This window comes from Atta cephalotes (assembly GCF_000143395.1).
Source record: "Atta cephalotes unplaced genomic scaffold scaffold00032, whole genome shotgun sequence".
Classification (NCBI taxonomy): domain Eukaryota; kingdom Metazoa; phylum Arthropoda; class Insecta; order Hymenoptera; family Formicidae; genus Atta; species Atta cephalotes.
Genome location: NW_012130096.1, coordinates 2,731,725 through 2,742,544, shown reverse-complemented (window position 1 = coordinate 2,742,544; position 10,820 = coordinate 2,731,725). Strand labels below are relative to the sequence as shown.

General features: G+C 29.7%; 2 protein-coding genes across 2 annotated transcripts in view; both read right to left on the bottom strand.

Annotated features, from left to right (window-relative positions):
- LOC105621210 (exonuclease 1) overlaps positions 1 to 3,256 on the bottom strand; it is a 3,525-nt gene extending 269 nt beyond the window's left edge. Inside the window, exons 1-7 of the mRNA XM_012202680.1 lie at positions 3,096 to 3,256; positions 2,779 to 2,898; positions 2,370 to 2,631; positions 1,919 to 2,134; positions 1,487 to 1,771; positions 1,063 to 1,372; positions 152 to 846 (exon numbers count right to left, since the gene is read on the bottom strand). Of these exons, the coding sequence (XP_012058070.1) occupies positions 152 to 846; positions 1,063 to 1,372; positions 1,487 to 1,771; positions 1,919 to 2,134; positions 2,370 to 2,631; positions 2,779 to 2,898; positions 3,096 to 3,256 (2,049 nt within the window). The remainder of the gene's footprint in view (positions 1 to 151; positions 847 to 1,062; positions 1,373 to 1,486; positions 1,772 to 1,918; positions 2,135 to 2,369; positions 2,632 to 2,778; positions 2,899 to 3,095) is intronic.
- Positions 3,257 to 4,945: 1,689 nt separating this feature from the next.
- On the bottom strand, positions 4,946 to 9,336 carry LOC105621209 (phosphoenolpyruvate carboxykinase [GTP]-like). The gene is made up of 7 exons (XM_012202679.1): positions 9,110 to 9,336; positions 8,281 to 8,541; positions 7,848 to 8,032; positions 7,305 to 7,699; positions 6,687 to 7,034; positions 5,596 to 5,862; positions 4,946 to 5,404 (listed from the first exon to the last, which is right to left on the bottom strand). Exons 1-7 carry the CDS (start codon positions 9,334 to 9,336, stop codon positions 4,946 to 4,948), a joined length of 2,142 nt encoding a protein of 713 aa, XP_012058069.1.
- Between the last annotated feature and the right edge of the window lie 1,484 nt (positions 9,337 to 10,820).

Below are 10,820 nucleotides of genomic sequence, written 5' to 3'. Positions count from 1 at the left end.
TTTTGTTTTAATTAACTTAGTTGTCTAAAGTAAACTAATTTTAATTAAGTTAAATTAACTAAGTAAGTTAACTTTAATTATTTACTTATTATTTACTAAACAATATATATATATATATATATATATATATATATATAATCTGCGTATTTACCAGATTCGATGAATTTCGTTTCTTCAATGTATTTCTTTTATGGGGGAAACTTTGAACATTTTTTGTATTTATCCATTCGAGTGAATCATTTTGCGAATTATTCGTATTTTCGTAATTGTTTATATCAATAATGTCCGTACTAGAATTTGACGATACTAAATAATTATTTGTTACATAATTTTTATCAATTGTTATATCTGTTGATGGTACATCGTCTATCCTATCTATATTAGGATTTGATTTTTTAGAAACATTTCTATAAATATTAATTAAACAATCGTTTTGATTTGATAAAAATGGATCATTAATATTTTCCAATGAATTTGTATTTTGTTCAGTATCTGTTATAGATAATTTTTTTTCTAATTGTTTTCGAGTTACATCAGGTACATTCGTATCTAAAATTGTATTATGCTTCGTACTTATCCAACTGGTTTCAATGTCTTTATTCTCTGACTCAAGTACGTTGCACTCTTTATTATCTGATTTTGAGAAATATTTACTTTCTATTATAGTATTTTCATCTATGAGAGTTCGTCTTACACGCATTAAATTTCTTCCTCTTTTTCGATAATTCCCGTTGGATAAAATACTTGGTGAAGTTGTGAGATCAGACACTCGTTTGATAAATGGATTTTTTTGTTTGAGTAAATCTGGTGATGTGTTATTTGTTAAATTTAAATAATCTTCTGATGCTTTGTTAGAATTGTCGATTAGCTTAGCATTTCGACTTGATTTATACATATCCAAAATAGTAGTATTGTGTAAATCATCCTCTGGATCGCTTTGAATGTTCGAACTATTATGCGAATTTAATGAGACATATGCATCCTTTAGAGACTTTCTTTCTTTACTAAGCTCTTTTCCATTAAGATATGACGAATTCAATACAGAGAGAGGAGAATTTTGACATTTCGTTTTGTTAGTATTGTCGATTAACTTAGCATCTCGACTTGATTTATACATATCCAAAATAGCAGTATTGTGTAAATCATGATCCTCTGGATCGCTTTGAATGTTCGAACTATTGTGCGAATTTAATGAGACATATGCATTCATTAGAGACTTTCTTTCTTTATCAAGCTCTTTTCCATTAATAAATGACGAATTCAATACAGAGAGAGGAGAAGAGTTTTGACATTTTGTCTTCAATTTATATTTACCTGACCAAATACTAGTTTGAATCATTGTTTGTTCTATATTTCGCTTTCTTTTTCGTTCCTACAATGTGTAATTAAATTTAATGATTCTTTTTAATTTTTATTACTAGAGTACCATATTATTTCTAAAGATTATCCAATATATAGTTTTATAACAGTTAATTCAACTACTTACGATTTTATCTGGATTAAAATCATGAACTATTTTTAAAGTAGCTGGATCGCAATTACCAAGAGCTAGTTGTAAAGCAAGGTCCTCATCTAACTCTTTCCCAGCATATTGCAATTGATCTTCAGTGATATTAGCTGGGGGTGGATTCAATCGTACTTGCTTCCTTTGCAATGGACAGAATACTAATTGATGTTTGAACGTTATTTCAGCTAATATAAATGCGTCTCTGTATTCCTGTGACACGACTAGCGATTTCATGTTGAGAACCGAACTTAAACGTGTCAATGCCTTAAAAAATATTGAATCATTACTTAAGACAAGCATACAACTTTCTCATTCGTATATCAGATTTCTTTTGTATCCATAAAATTCTTGTTAAGTTTTTCTTATTGTTAAGCTATGGAAATGTCTATTGTTAAATTTGGCATAACTAACCCTATGTATATTTTGGTCTGTACTTTTCGTAATAAATTTTCGTGCTTTTCCCAAGCCAATACCAGGAAGAGAAGGAAGATAGTCACAACCAGACAAAATACAGATATGGCGGAACTTATCCATTTCAAATTGTTCAGGTCTTACATTCATTGCCAAATGTAATTGATCTTGTGCGATCAAAATTCCATTTCCAACAAGATCCATTTTAAAAAATATCTATAATAAAAAAGAACAAAAAACATTTTAATAAATGAAGATTATATTTGGAATGTTTATCTAATAGCTGATATCTGACTTTTAAGACTTAAGAAAATTGATGTATAGCAAAAAATTAGATACTTTCCATTTGGCGACACAAGTAAACACAAATATTATATATTAAAGAAGTAACATAAAATAAAATTTAAAGAAAGAATTAAGCTATAAATATAAGAGAATACAATATACTAACTTTTTTACATCCAAATAGCGTTAAGTCACTATCCTCTGTGATAACAATATCAGCTATACCACTAATATTTAAATATGCCAATTGTGCATCAGCTTCATAAGGAGCTATAATACAATCAATGTTTTCATTCTGACATTGTTTAATTAATTCTAATGCTATCGCATGAGTGATATCTACAGCTCGTCTCAATAAATTTGTTCCTTCTGTAACTTGACCCATTTGTATCAATTCGATTGCTTTACGACGATTTAGTTCTCTGGTTCTATAAAACAATACAGTTGTACATGTTATTTATTTATCCAATTCAGAATTTACAAGCTTAAGTTTCATTGAACTTAAAGCAATTTTTGGAATAAAACTTAGTTTTTTAACTTCATAATATTTGAATAATTTATTTCTTTGTACACACTTTCGTCTCTTAATTTCTGTCTGCTCTTTAGCAGGCAATCGTTGACCGTCGAATACCAGAATGGGTTTTATCTTGTATCTCAAAAGCATCTTTATATATTTCATACAATACACAACGTACCTATGAATAGAAAAATTATTAAACATCCATTAATGTAAAAAAGAATAGACCTGTCCTTTTTGACTGAACTTTTGCACATTCATCTTTCTTCCTCTTCTTTCCTGCTGGAAAGAAAAGGAAAAAAGATGAATGGCAAAGATTCAGCCAAAAACACAGACTTAATATCAATGAGAATAATAAATATATTTAATGCTTACGCGTCTGTCGTTTCTCCCATCATTAATTTTTCAGCACAGGAAAATGCACCTTTGTGTAACCAACAATAAGAATCAATTGCAACAGTCCCACCAGAAAATTCTTTGATATTCGTCTTTCTAGAAGACTTTTCTAAGAACGGTAGTAGCCCAGTTATACCCATATTTATATAAATTAATTTCTGTCGCAGTTTAAACAATTAAATTGTATTAAATAACAAATTCTATTAAAATACGTTCCTTACATCAAAACTACGTTGCCGCCAGATTCGCTGACATTGCGCATGTCATTATAAATATGCTACCAACGTTGAAACTCTAAATTCCTTTTTTCATCCTAATGAATTTTGAAAAATTTATTTTGGTTATCTATCTTTTCGCGAAAAGGCAGCCAACCTAAATCTGAATAGTTTTTTCATAATAGAAATATTTCTATGAATTTTTCTAGATATATGTTCTGTGATGAAACCGCGGGAAAGAATTGTATTTGTTTCTATTGAATGTTAGATTAATTTCGATTCGAAATTTATTTTTTCTAGTTTTTAGAATTACAAGAAAATGAAGAGTAAATTGAACTGAGATTAAATCTACAATAGCAGAAATCGGCATAAATCATACTTATGGCTTTGATGCACTCAGATGTTGTTTTCATTATAAGTAATTATTTAGTTTTTTAGTTCTCTTTACCTCCAATTATATTTTTATATTGTGATAAAAAAAACTGAATCAATCACAGCTTGAATTCAGTTTCTGGAATATCATCGAATGATAAAAAATGATGACAACCATACTTACTCTACTTATCATCTGATCTACATGATTCTCTTTCTGATTATTTGCGGCTTTTAAGACGAAAATTTCTGATAGAAAATCAAAGATGGATATTCCAGAAAACTCGATTGAAGATGATTATAAAAGGTACATTCTTTGATATAGTTAAAATAAAGTAAGCTTTAATTTCTGTTTTATAAAAATACACATCTCTCTCATACATATGTACACATATAAAATATTTTTACATTTTACTGTATACTTTTTGCAAACTTCCATTAAATTGATTATAATATAATAGCAAAGTCAAAATATAAATTATATATTACAATATAATGTTGTCCCAAAAATTATTATAAATTAAATAAAAATATATTAAAATATTTTATCTGTATGGAGCATCTTTCTAATACTATATATACTTATTGTCACTAAATATTTTTCAGTCAATATATATAAATTAAGAATCATTCTTCATCCACAATTATTTTAGTATTCTTTATTGAAATAAAGAAGAATAGTCTAATATCCAAAAATGTGATCAATAAATCCATACAATTAAGTAAAATGATTATTTTGCTATTTTATTTTGCTATAAACATATAAAATTTTATTTTGCAAAATAAAATTTAGTTATACAAGTTGAAATAGCAAAATTTTATTTTTATTATTTTATTTTTATTTTTAATATTTATTTTAATGAAATTTTTTTAAGACATTTATGGTCATTAGTTTAAGTTTTGATGGCATAATTTTCTTTTAACATTCTAAAATTATTATTATATATTAATTAATTATTATAATTATATATTAATTAACTTGTAATTATTTAATATGTAATTACTTAAAATTATTTAATATATAATTACTTAAAATTATTTTGTTTAATCTTATGTACAATGTAATATACATATCAAGCAAAATTTTTTTCTATTTTCAAGACTGCTATTTAAGTTAATTTTGCTATACAAATCTTGTATTAAAATCTCATTTGCACTGTTATTATAATTTAATATGGAAGTTATGAATACTTGAAAAACATAATTACAGATTTATGTATATATAATTATATAATTAGGCAATTAAAGATTATTAACGTTATCAGAGAGGCGATTGAGTTCCTTTGCAATAGCTTTAGGTAAATCATTTCCTATTTGAGCATCAAAATATTCCCTCAAATCTTCAACTTCTTTCTGCCAGAAAGTTTTCGGTAATCTAAACAATTCCGTCATGTTTACATTATCTGTGAGATTTTCTAAATTTATAGATCCTGGTTTTGGCAATAAGCCAATGGGCGAGTCCTCAGCAATATCTTCTCCATCAATCCTTCGAAGAATCCAATCGAGGACACGTGAATTTTCACCAAATCCTGGCCACAGAAACTTCCCGTTTGAATCTTTCCTGAACCAGTTTACGTGAAATATCGCTGGTAATTTGCCGTTTTTCACATCTGCCATACTCAACCAGTGGGCAAGATAGTATCCAAAATTATATCCAAAGAAGGGTCTCATGGCAAACGGATCATGCATAATTACTTTACCCTGCAAAATGTATTGGATTCAGTAGCTTTAGTTTGTAACTTTCTCATACAGAGTTGTTTTTTAAATCTCTAATTCTTCTAAATGTATTTTAAGTTAATATAGAATCTATATTTATATTGAGATCTGTTGTTTTCTCGTTCCTTTTGATCAAAATAATTAGATGCAGCAAAAACAAATATTCATTAATATACCTTATGTTCCGCAGCGGCTGTAGCTTCAGATCTCATTGCAGCACCGATGAAAACGCCATGTTGCCAGTTTCGAGCTTGATAAACTAGTGGTACACCCTCGGGTCTACGTCCTCCAAATAATATAGCATCGATTGGGACTCCAGCTGGATCTTCCCAACAAGGATCGATAATGGGACATTGCTTTGCTGGAGTACAGAATCTTGAATTTGGATGAGCAGCTGGTATCTTAGAATTTCTGATCCAATCATTGCCTCTCCAATCGACCACCTAATAAGGTAAAAATATTGTGTATACATGAGTTTTAATAAAAAAATATTTAATCTTATTATTCTTCTTGGAACGCAGGCTGTTTTCAAAAGCATTAAATGATAATGGACCTTGAACTTATTTGAATTTATATCACTCACGCCGGCTGTCTTATCTTATCCAGGGCAATCAAAGTCTTATTACAAATGCTTTAAAACATTTGATTGATCAAGTAGAAAAAAGAGTTTTTAATTAATTGAACAATCAAAGAATACTTCAAAGCATTGTAACATTAACTTCCAATTGCTGTCTAACAGCCAAATTTTAAATTTTATTGTCTAACGCGTAAGTCGCATTTCAGATCGAATCAAATGTTCAGGCAGGCCATCAACAAGTAAACAACTCAAAATGATTGAGAAAATCCATGAGTTATTAATGGAAAACAATGATTAATCATCCAAGAACTGCAAAGTGATCTAGGAATTTCAAGATGCAGAAATGCTGCTTGACTCGTCATAAATGAAATGATGCGACGTTTGACAACAGTACAAAGTTTGAATGTTATATAGTGACTGGGTAAGATAAGGCTGCTAGCATGAATAATATAAGTTCAGATAGGTTAAAAGACAGATTCTCATTCAGAACGCCGGTTCTAAGATTCCGAGAAAAATATAAGATCAAATAGTTTTTCTCATCTAATCTCGCATATATAATATAATTTACATATCATACTTTTAAAAATATTTTGTGTGTGTGTGTGTGTGTGTGTGTGTGTGTGTGTGTGTGCGCGCGCGCACACACACACATTTAGTTTCGCTTATAGACAGTAATCGTTCTATCGTTACCTTGATATTATCTGCAACTTCTTTTTCCATTCCTTCCCAATATACTCCTCCATCGCTAGTAGACGCTACATTAGTAAAGATGGTATTTTTGAAGATAGTTTTCATAGCATTGGGGTTCGTAGCCGAACTCGTACCGGGAGCAACTCCGAAAAATCCATTCTCCGGATTAATGGCACGTAAATTTCCTTTGTTATCGAATTTCATCCATGCGATGTCATCTCCTACGCATTCAATCTTGTAACCCGGCAAAGTAGGTTGCATCATAGCCAAGTTCGTTTTACCACAAGCGCTTGGAAAAGCGGCGGCGATATATCGTTTTTTGCCCTTAGGATTTGTGATACCTAGTATCTGAAATAGAGAATAAACTTCACTTTATTATTGCTTTTATTTTAAAATTAAAATCGCATATTCTAGCATATATTTATAGAAGCAATTTTTAATGCTAATCTTGCCCTGAATAGCTCATATTGCTACGTTGGATTAGAAAGTCACGCAAGAAGTCATATGAATTGAATCAAATAATTAATAAAATAACAATAAAGCTATTTCTCATCATTAATAAAGAAAGAGAAGAAGAATAAATTATAATGAAAGAACAGAAAAAAGTAGAAAACATACGAGCATATGTTCAGCAAGCCATCCTTCTTTCCTGGCTATCGTCGAGCCAATTCGAAGCGCAAAGCACTTTTTTCCTAATAGAGAATTTCCACCGTAACCACTTCCATAAGATACAATCTCATTTTTCGCGGGCTTGTGAAGAATAATCGTCCTTTCAGGATCGCACGGCCATGAATGACTTACACTGACTTTTGAATTATGCTTTGGAACACCCACCGAGTGTAAACATTTAACAAAATCATCATTTCCCAAAGCTTCGAGTACCTTGTCTCCCATTCTAGTCATTATTCTCATTGAACAAACTACGTAAGCCGAATCGGTAATTTCTATACCAATTTTAGAGAGTGGGGAGTTTACGGGTCCCATACTGAAAGGAATTACGTACATGGTGCGTCCTATGTCACAAAAAATCTAGTTATCATTGCATTCATATAACAATAAATTTTTAATTATTTATACAAGTATATTTATGATTTAATATTTGTTCACATATATAGTTTATACATATAATATTTGGAAGTAAATATTCAAAATTCTGCTGACCTTTCATACAATCTGGAAAACGTTCCAAAATAGCTTTTTCCATATCATTAGGAGAGATCCAATTTCCAAGCTGTCCAGTTACATCTTTACGTGGTGTAGGAATAGTATCCCTTTCCAAGTCTGTACTAATGAACGTACGTTTCTCGACGCGTGCTACATCCGCAGGATTAGTCTTTGCCAACCAGCTGTTACATAAAATGCATTTATGAAAAAAATAATTTAAGCATAATAAATTGACTTTTAATACCGAGATATATTGAGATACAATTAATATTTAATTCGCTCTGAGTATTACATACGAATTATTTTTATTAAATTCTTATAAATTGAAAAAAGAAATTATTTTTTGTTAAACAGTGTAAATAATGAAATAAGATTTAATTAGAGTAGATGTTTTCTGTTTATAGTTCAGGAAGAACCTGGAACTACTCACCAATTTTCATATTTCGGCAAACTTTCGATAGTCCCATTTTTCTGGAGAATTTTTAACATTTGCATATATTCGATATCTGTACCATTACATATGTAAATGTCTTTAGGATTACATAGCAAAGCGCATTCCTCGATGTAATAACGAAGTTGGGATGAGATCTCTATCATACATGCGTTTAAGAGCGGTATTTTACCGATATAATCAAATCCATTTTTTAATAATGGGTCTTTTGTTGCGTAAGTTACGATAAATCTCGAGATTCTGAAAAGATATAATTGGAACATGTTATTGGAACAAAGATAATATTATAAATAAAATTGTGTTAATTTTTACTGTTGTAAAATTATATCAAATATATATATTTGATATATTTTTTTACAAACAAATTATGGAAAAAATTTGATACTATTGTAATAGTAATTTATTTTTAAGCTTTTTTAAGTTATAATTTTAAATATTTTGTTCTTGTATGAATATATGCAGCGATTTCTTATTCAGATTAAAATTCTATAATCGTAAAGTTAAACTTAAAAAATGAATTTCCTTTTCCGTATTTATAGATTTGAATTTTAATTTTTAAATTAAAAATATTAATTTAATGATTTTAGAGTACATTAGTTACACGATGTCTAATATAACAGAGCGAGCATTAAATGGAAAATTAATTAATGAAGAATGAGTGTGCATTCGTCTCGTTTCCAATATCTGCTTTTCTGTTTTATATTTTAAGTTTTAATTAATAATGTTATTGTTGCATTATTATTATTATTATTATTATTTATTACAATTATTGTTTTTTATTAAAAAATTAAAGGAAGTGGATACTTACTGAGAATGATAGATATTGACAGCGTGCGGCATCCTGCGAAATTTTTCGATCGTGAAGACGGACGGTGCAAAAAAATGCGTGGAATGAGTGATTTTCGGAATCGAAGTTAAGCTGAGACGATGACTCGTGGTGAAACAACGACAGTTGATGGAGAGGTTTTGTTTATTGTTGAATTGCCGCGAAACTCGCGTCAAATTCGTCCAGCTAATACCTTGGAACTTTGGCATGTTACCACTGTTTGTCTCTTTTAAAGCGCTTCCTTTATATGTGATTGCAGAATGTTTTGCTTGCGGAGCCCCAGTGATCTATCCGTCTAATTGATCGATAAGAAGAATTATCGTGAACTTCCGCTTGATAGTGGGGAATGTAAAATTGTAATCCGGGCTCACGCAGCGGTGACCGCAAAACAACTAAGAATTACTGGTTGTAAAAGGCTGCGCACAATGAAAGGAATAGAGAACAGGGAAGAGAGAATAAGAATTTCAACGTATTAGAAACTGTATATTCCATATTATTTATTATGATAGGTTAAAATTCTTATTTTCTGTTCCCTATTTCCTATTCCTTTTATTGTGTGCTGTCTTTAATTAGTACACATTTGACACACATTCTGCCGTTCTTGATAAAATTCGGCTTTTTTGACTGATTAAGGTTCGAAGGAGATTTCCAATGAGAAGCTAATTCCTTGGAAATTGATTAATATCACGTATCACCAAGAGATATCACTTTTTTCATGAATGATTATCGAAAGTAAGTTGCAAAAGCTCAAAAAACTCTTAATGATGAAGTTATTAAGTCAAATTAAGAATAAATTAAGAATAAATATTGAAAAAAATAACAAATAGCCACTGTAGCGCGAAACGATATGCATTGACGATTGAATCTTTCTGGAAAGTAAAAGCTACTTGATATAATACTGTGACGTCGATTAAACTCACTTTCGCATTAAATTGAAATCAGTGATCGAACGGATTTTATATCGAAAGCCGTTAGCCGCTCTCGCTAATCTATTTTTATATGACTGTCTTGCTTGTCCGCTTACTTTCTGCTATTTTACACAGACGACTTAATTATCATCAATACCGCTGGTAAACGAGTAAGACTACTATCCACGATCCACATTTCACACTATTATCCAGCTGTGATAAAAGAATCGTGTCTTTTATTCGAGTACTCGAACCCACTCGACGTTCCGTAAAAAACAATGATAAAAACAATGATAAATGATAAAGCCCCATAGGAAAATTTTGTTTAATTGTGTTTGCAAGTAGAAGATATGTCTTCCGCGAGACAAAGAATTATAATACTAAGATTGTATCATCATCATTCAAGTGTTTACAATGCCATATATTTTTCTCGGTAGCCGTAAACGTCAAATGAGAAGCGACGTAGGATTATTTGATAAATATGAACACATTATTTCTAAATAAAATGATTAAAATAACCTCTGTATATATAGATTATTGGACTTGTAATTGAAAAACATTTGTAACAATGAAACAACATTTGTTAAAACGAAACAACTAAAATATTGGAGATATTACTGATGTTAAATCTTGATGATTCTATTCTGTATTATAATATATTATATCCATTTATGTATATATATAATTAAAATTTAATATATATGTTTAATAATATTTTACACACACACACACGCGCGCGCGCGCGCGCGAACTTGTATATAGTATATATATATATATATATATAT

Coding starts and splice junctions, on each gene's coding strand:
- LOC105621209 (XM_012202679.1), bottom strand. CDS start 9,336: ATGCCAAAGTTCCAAGGTATTAGCTGGACGAATTTGACGCGAGTTTCG. Junction 8,542..9,109: donor GTCAATATCTATCATTCTCA/GTAAGTATCCAC, acceptor ATATCTTTTCAG/AATCTCGAGATTTATCGTAA. Junction 7,035..7,304: donor GGCTTGCTGAACATATGCTC/GTATGTTTTCTA, acceptor TCTCTATTTCAG/ATACTAGGTATCACAAATCC.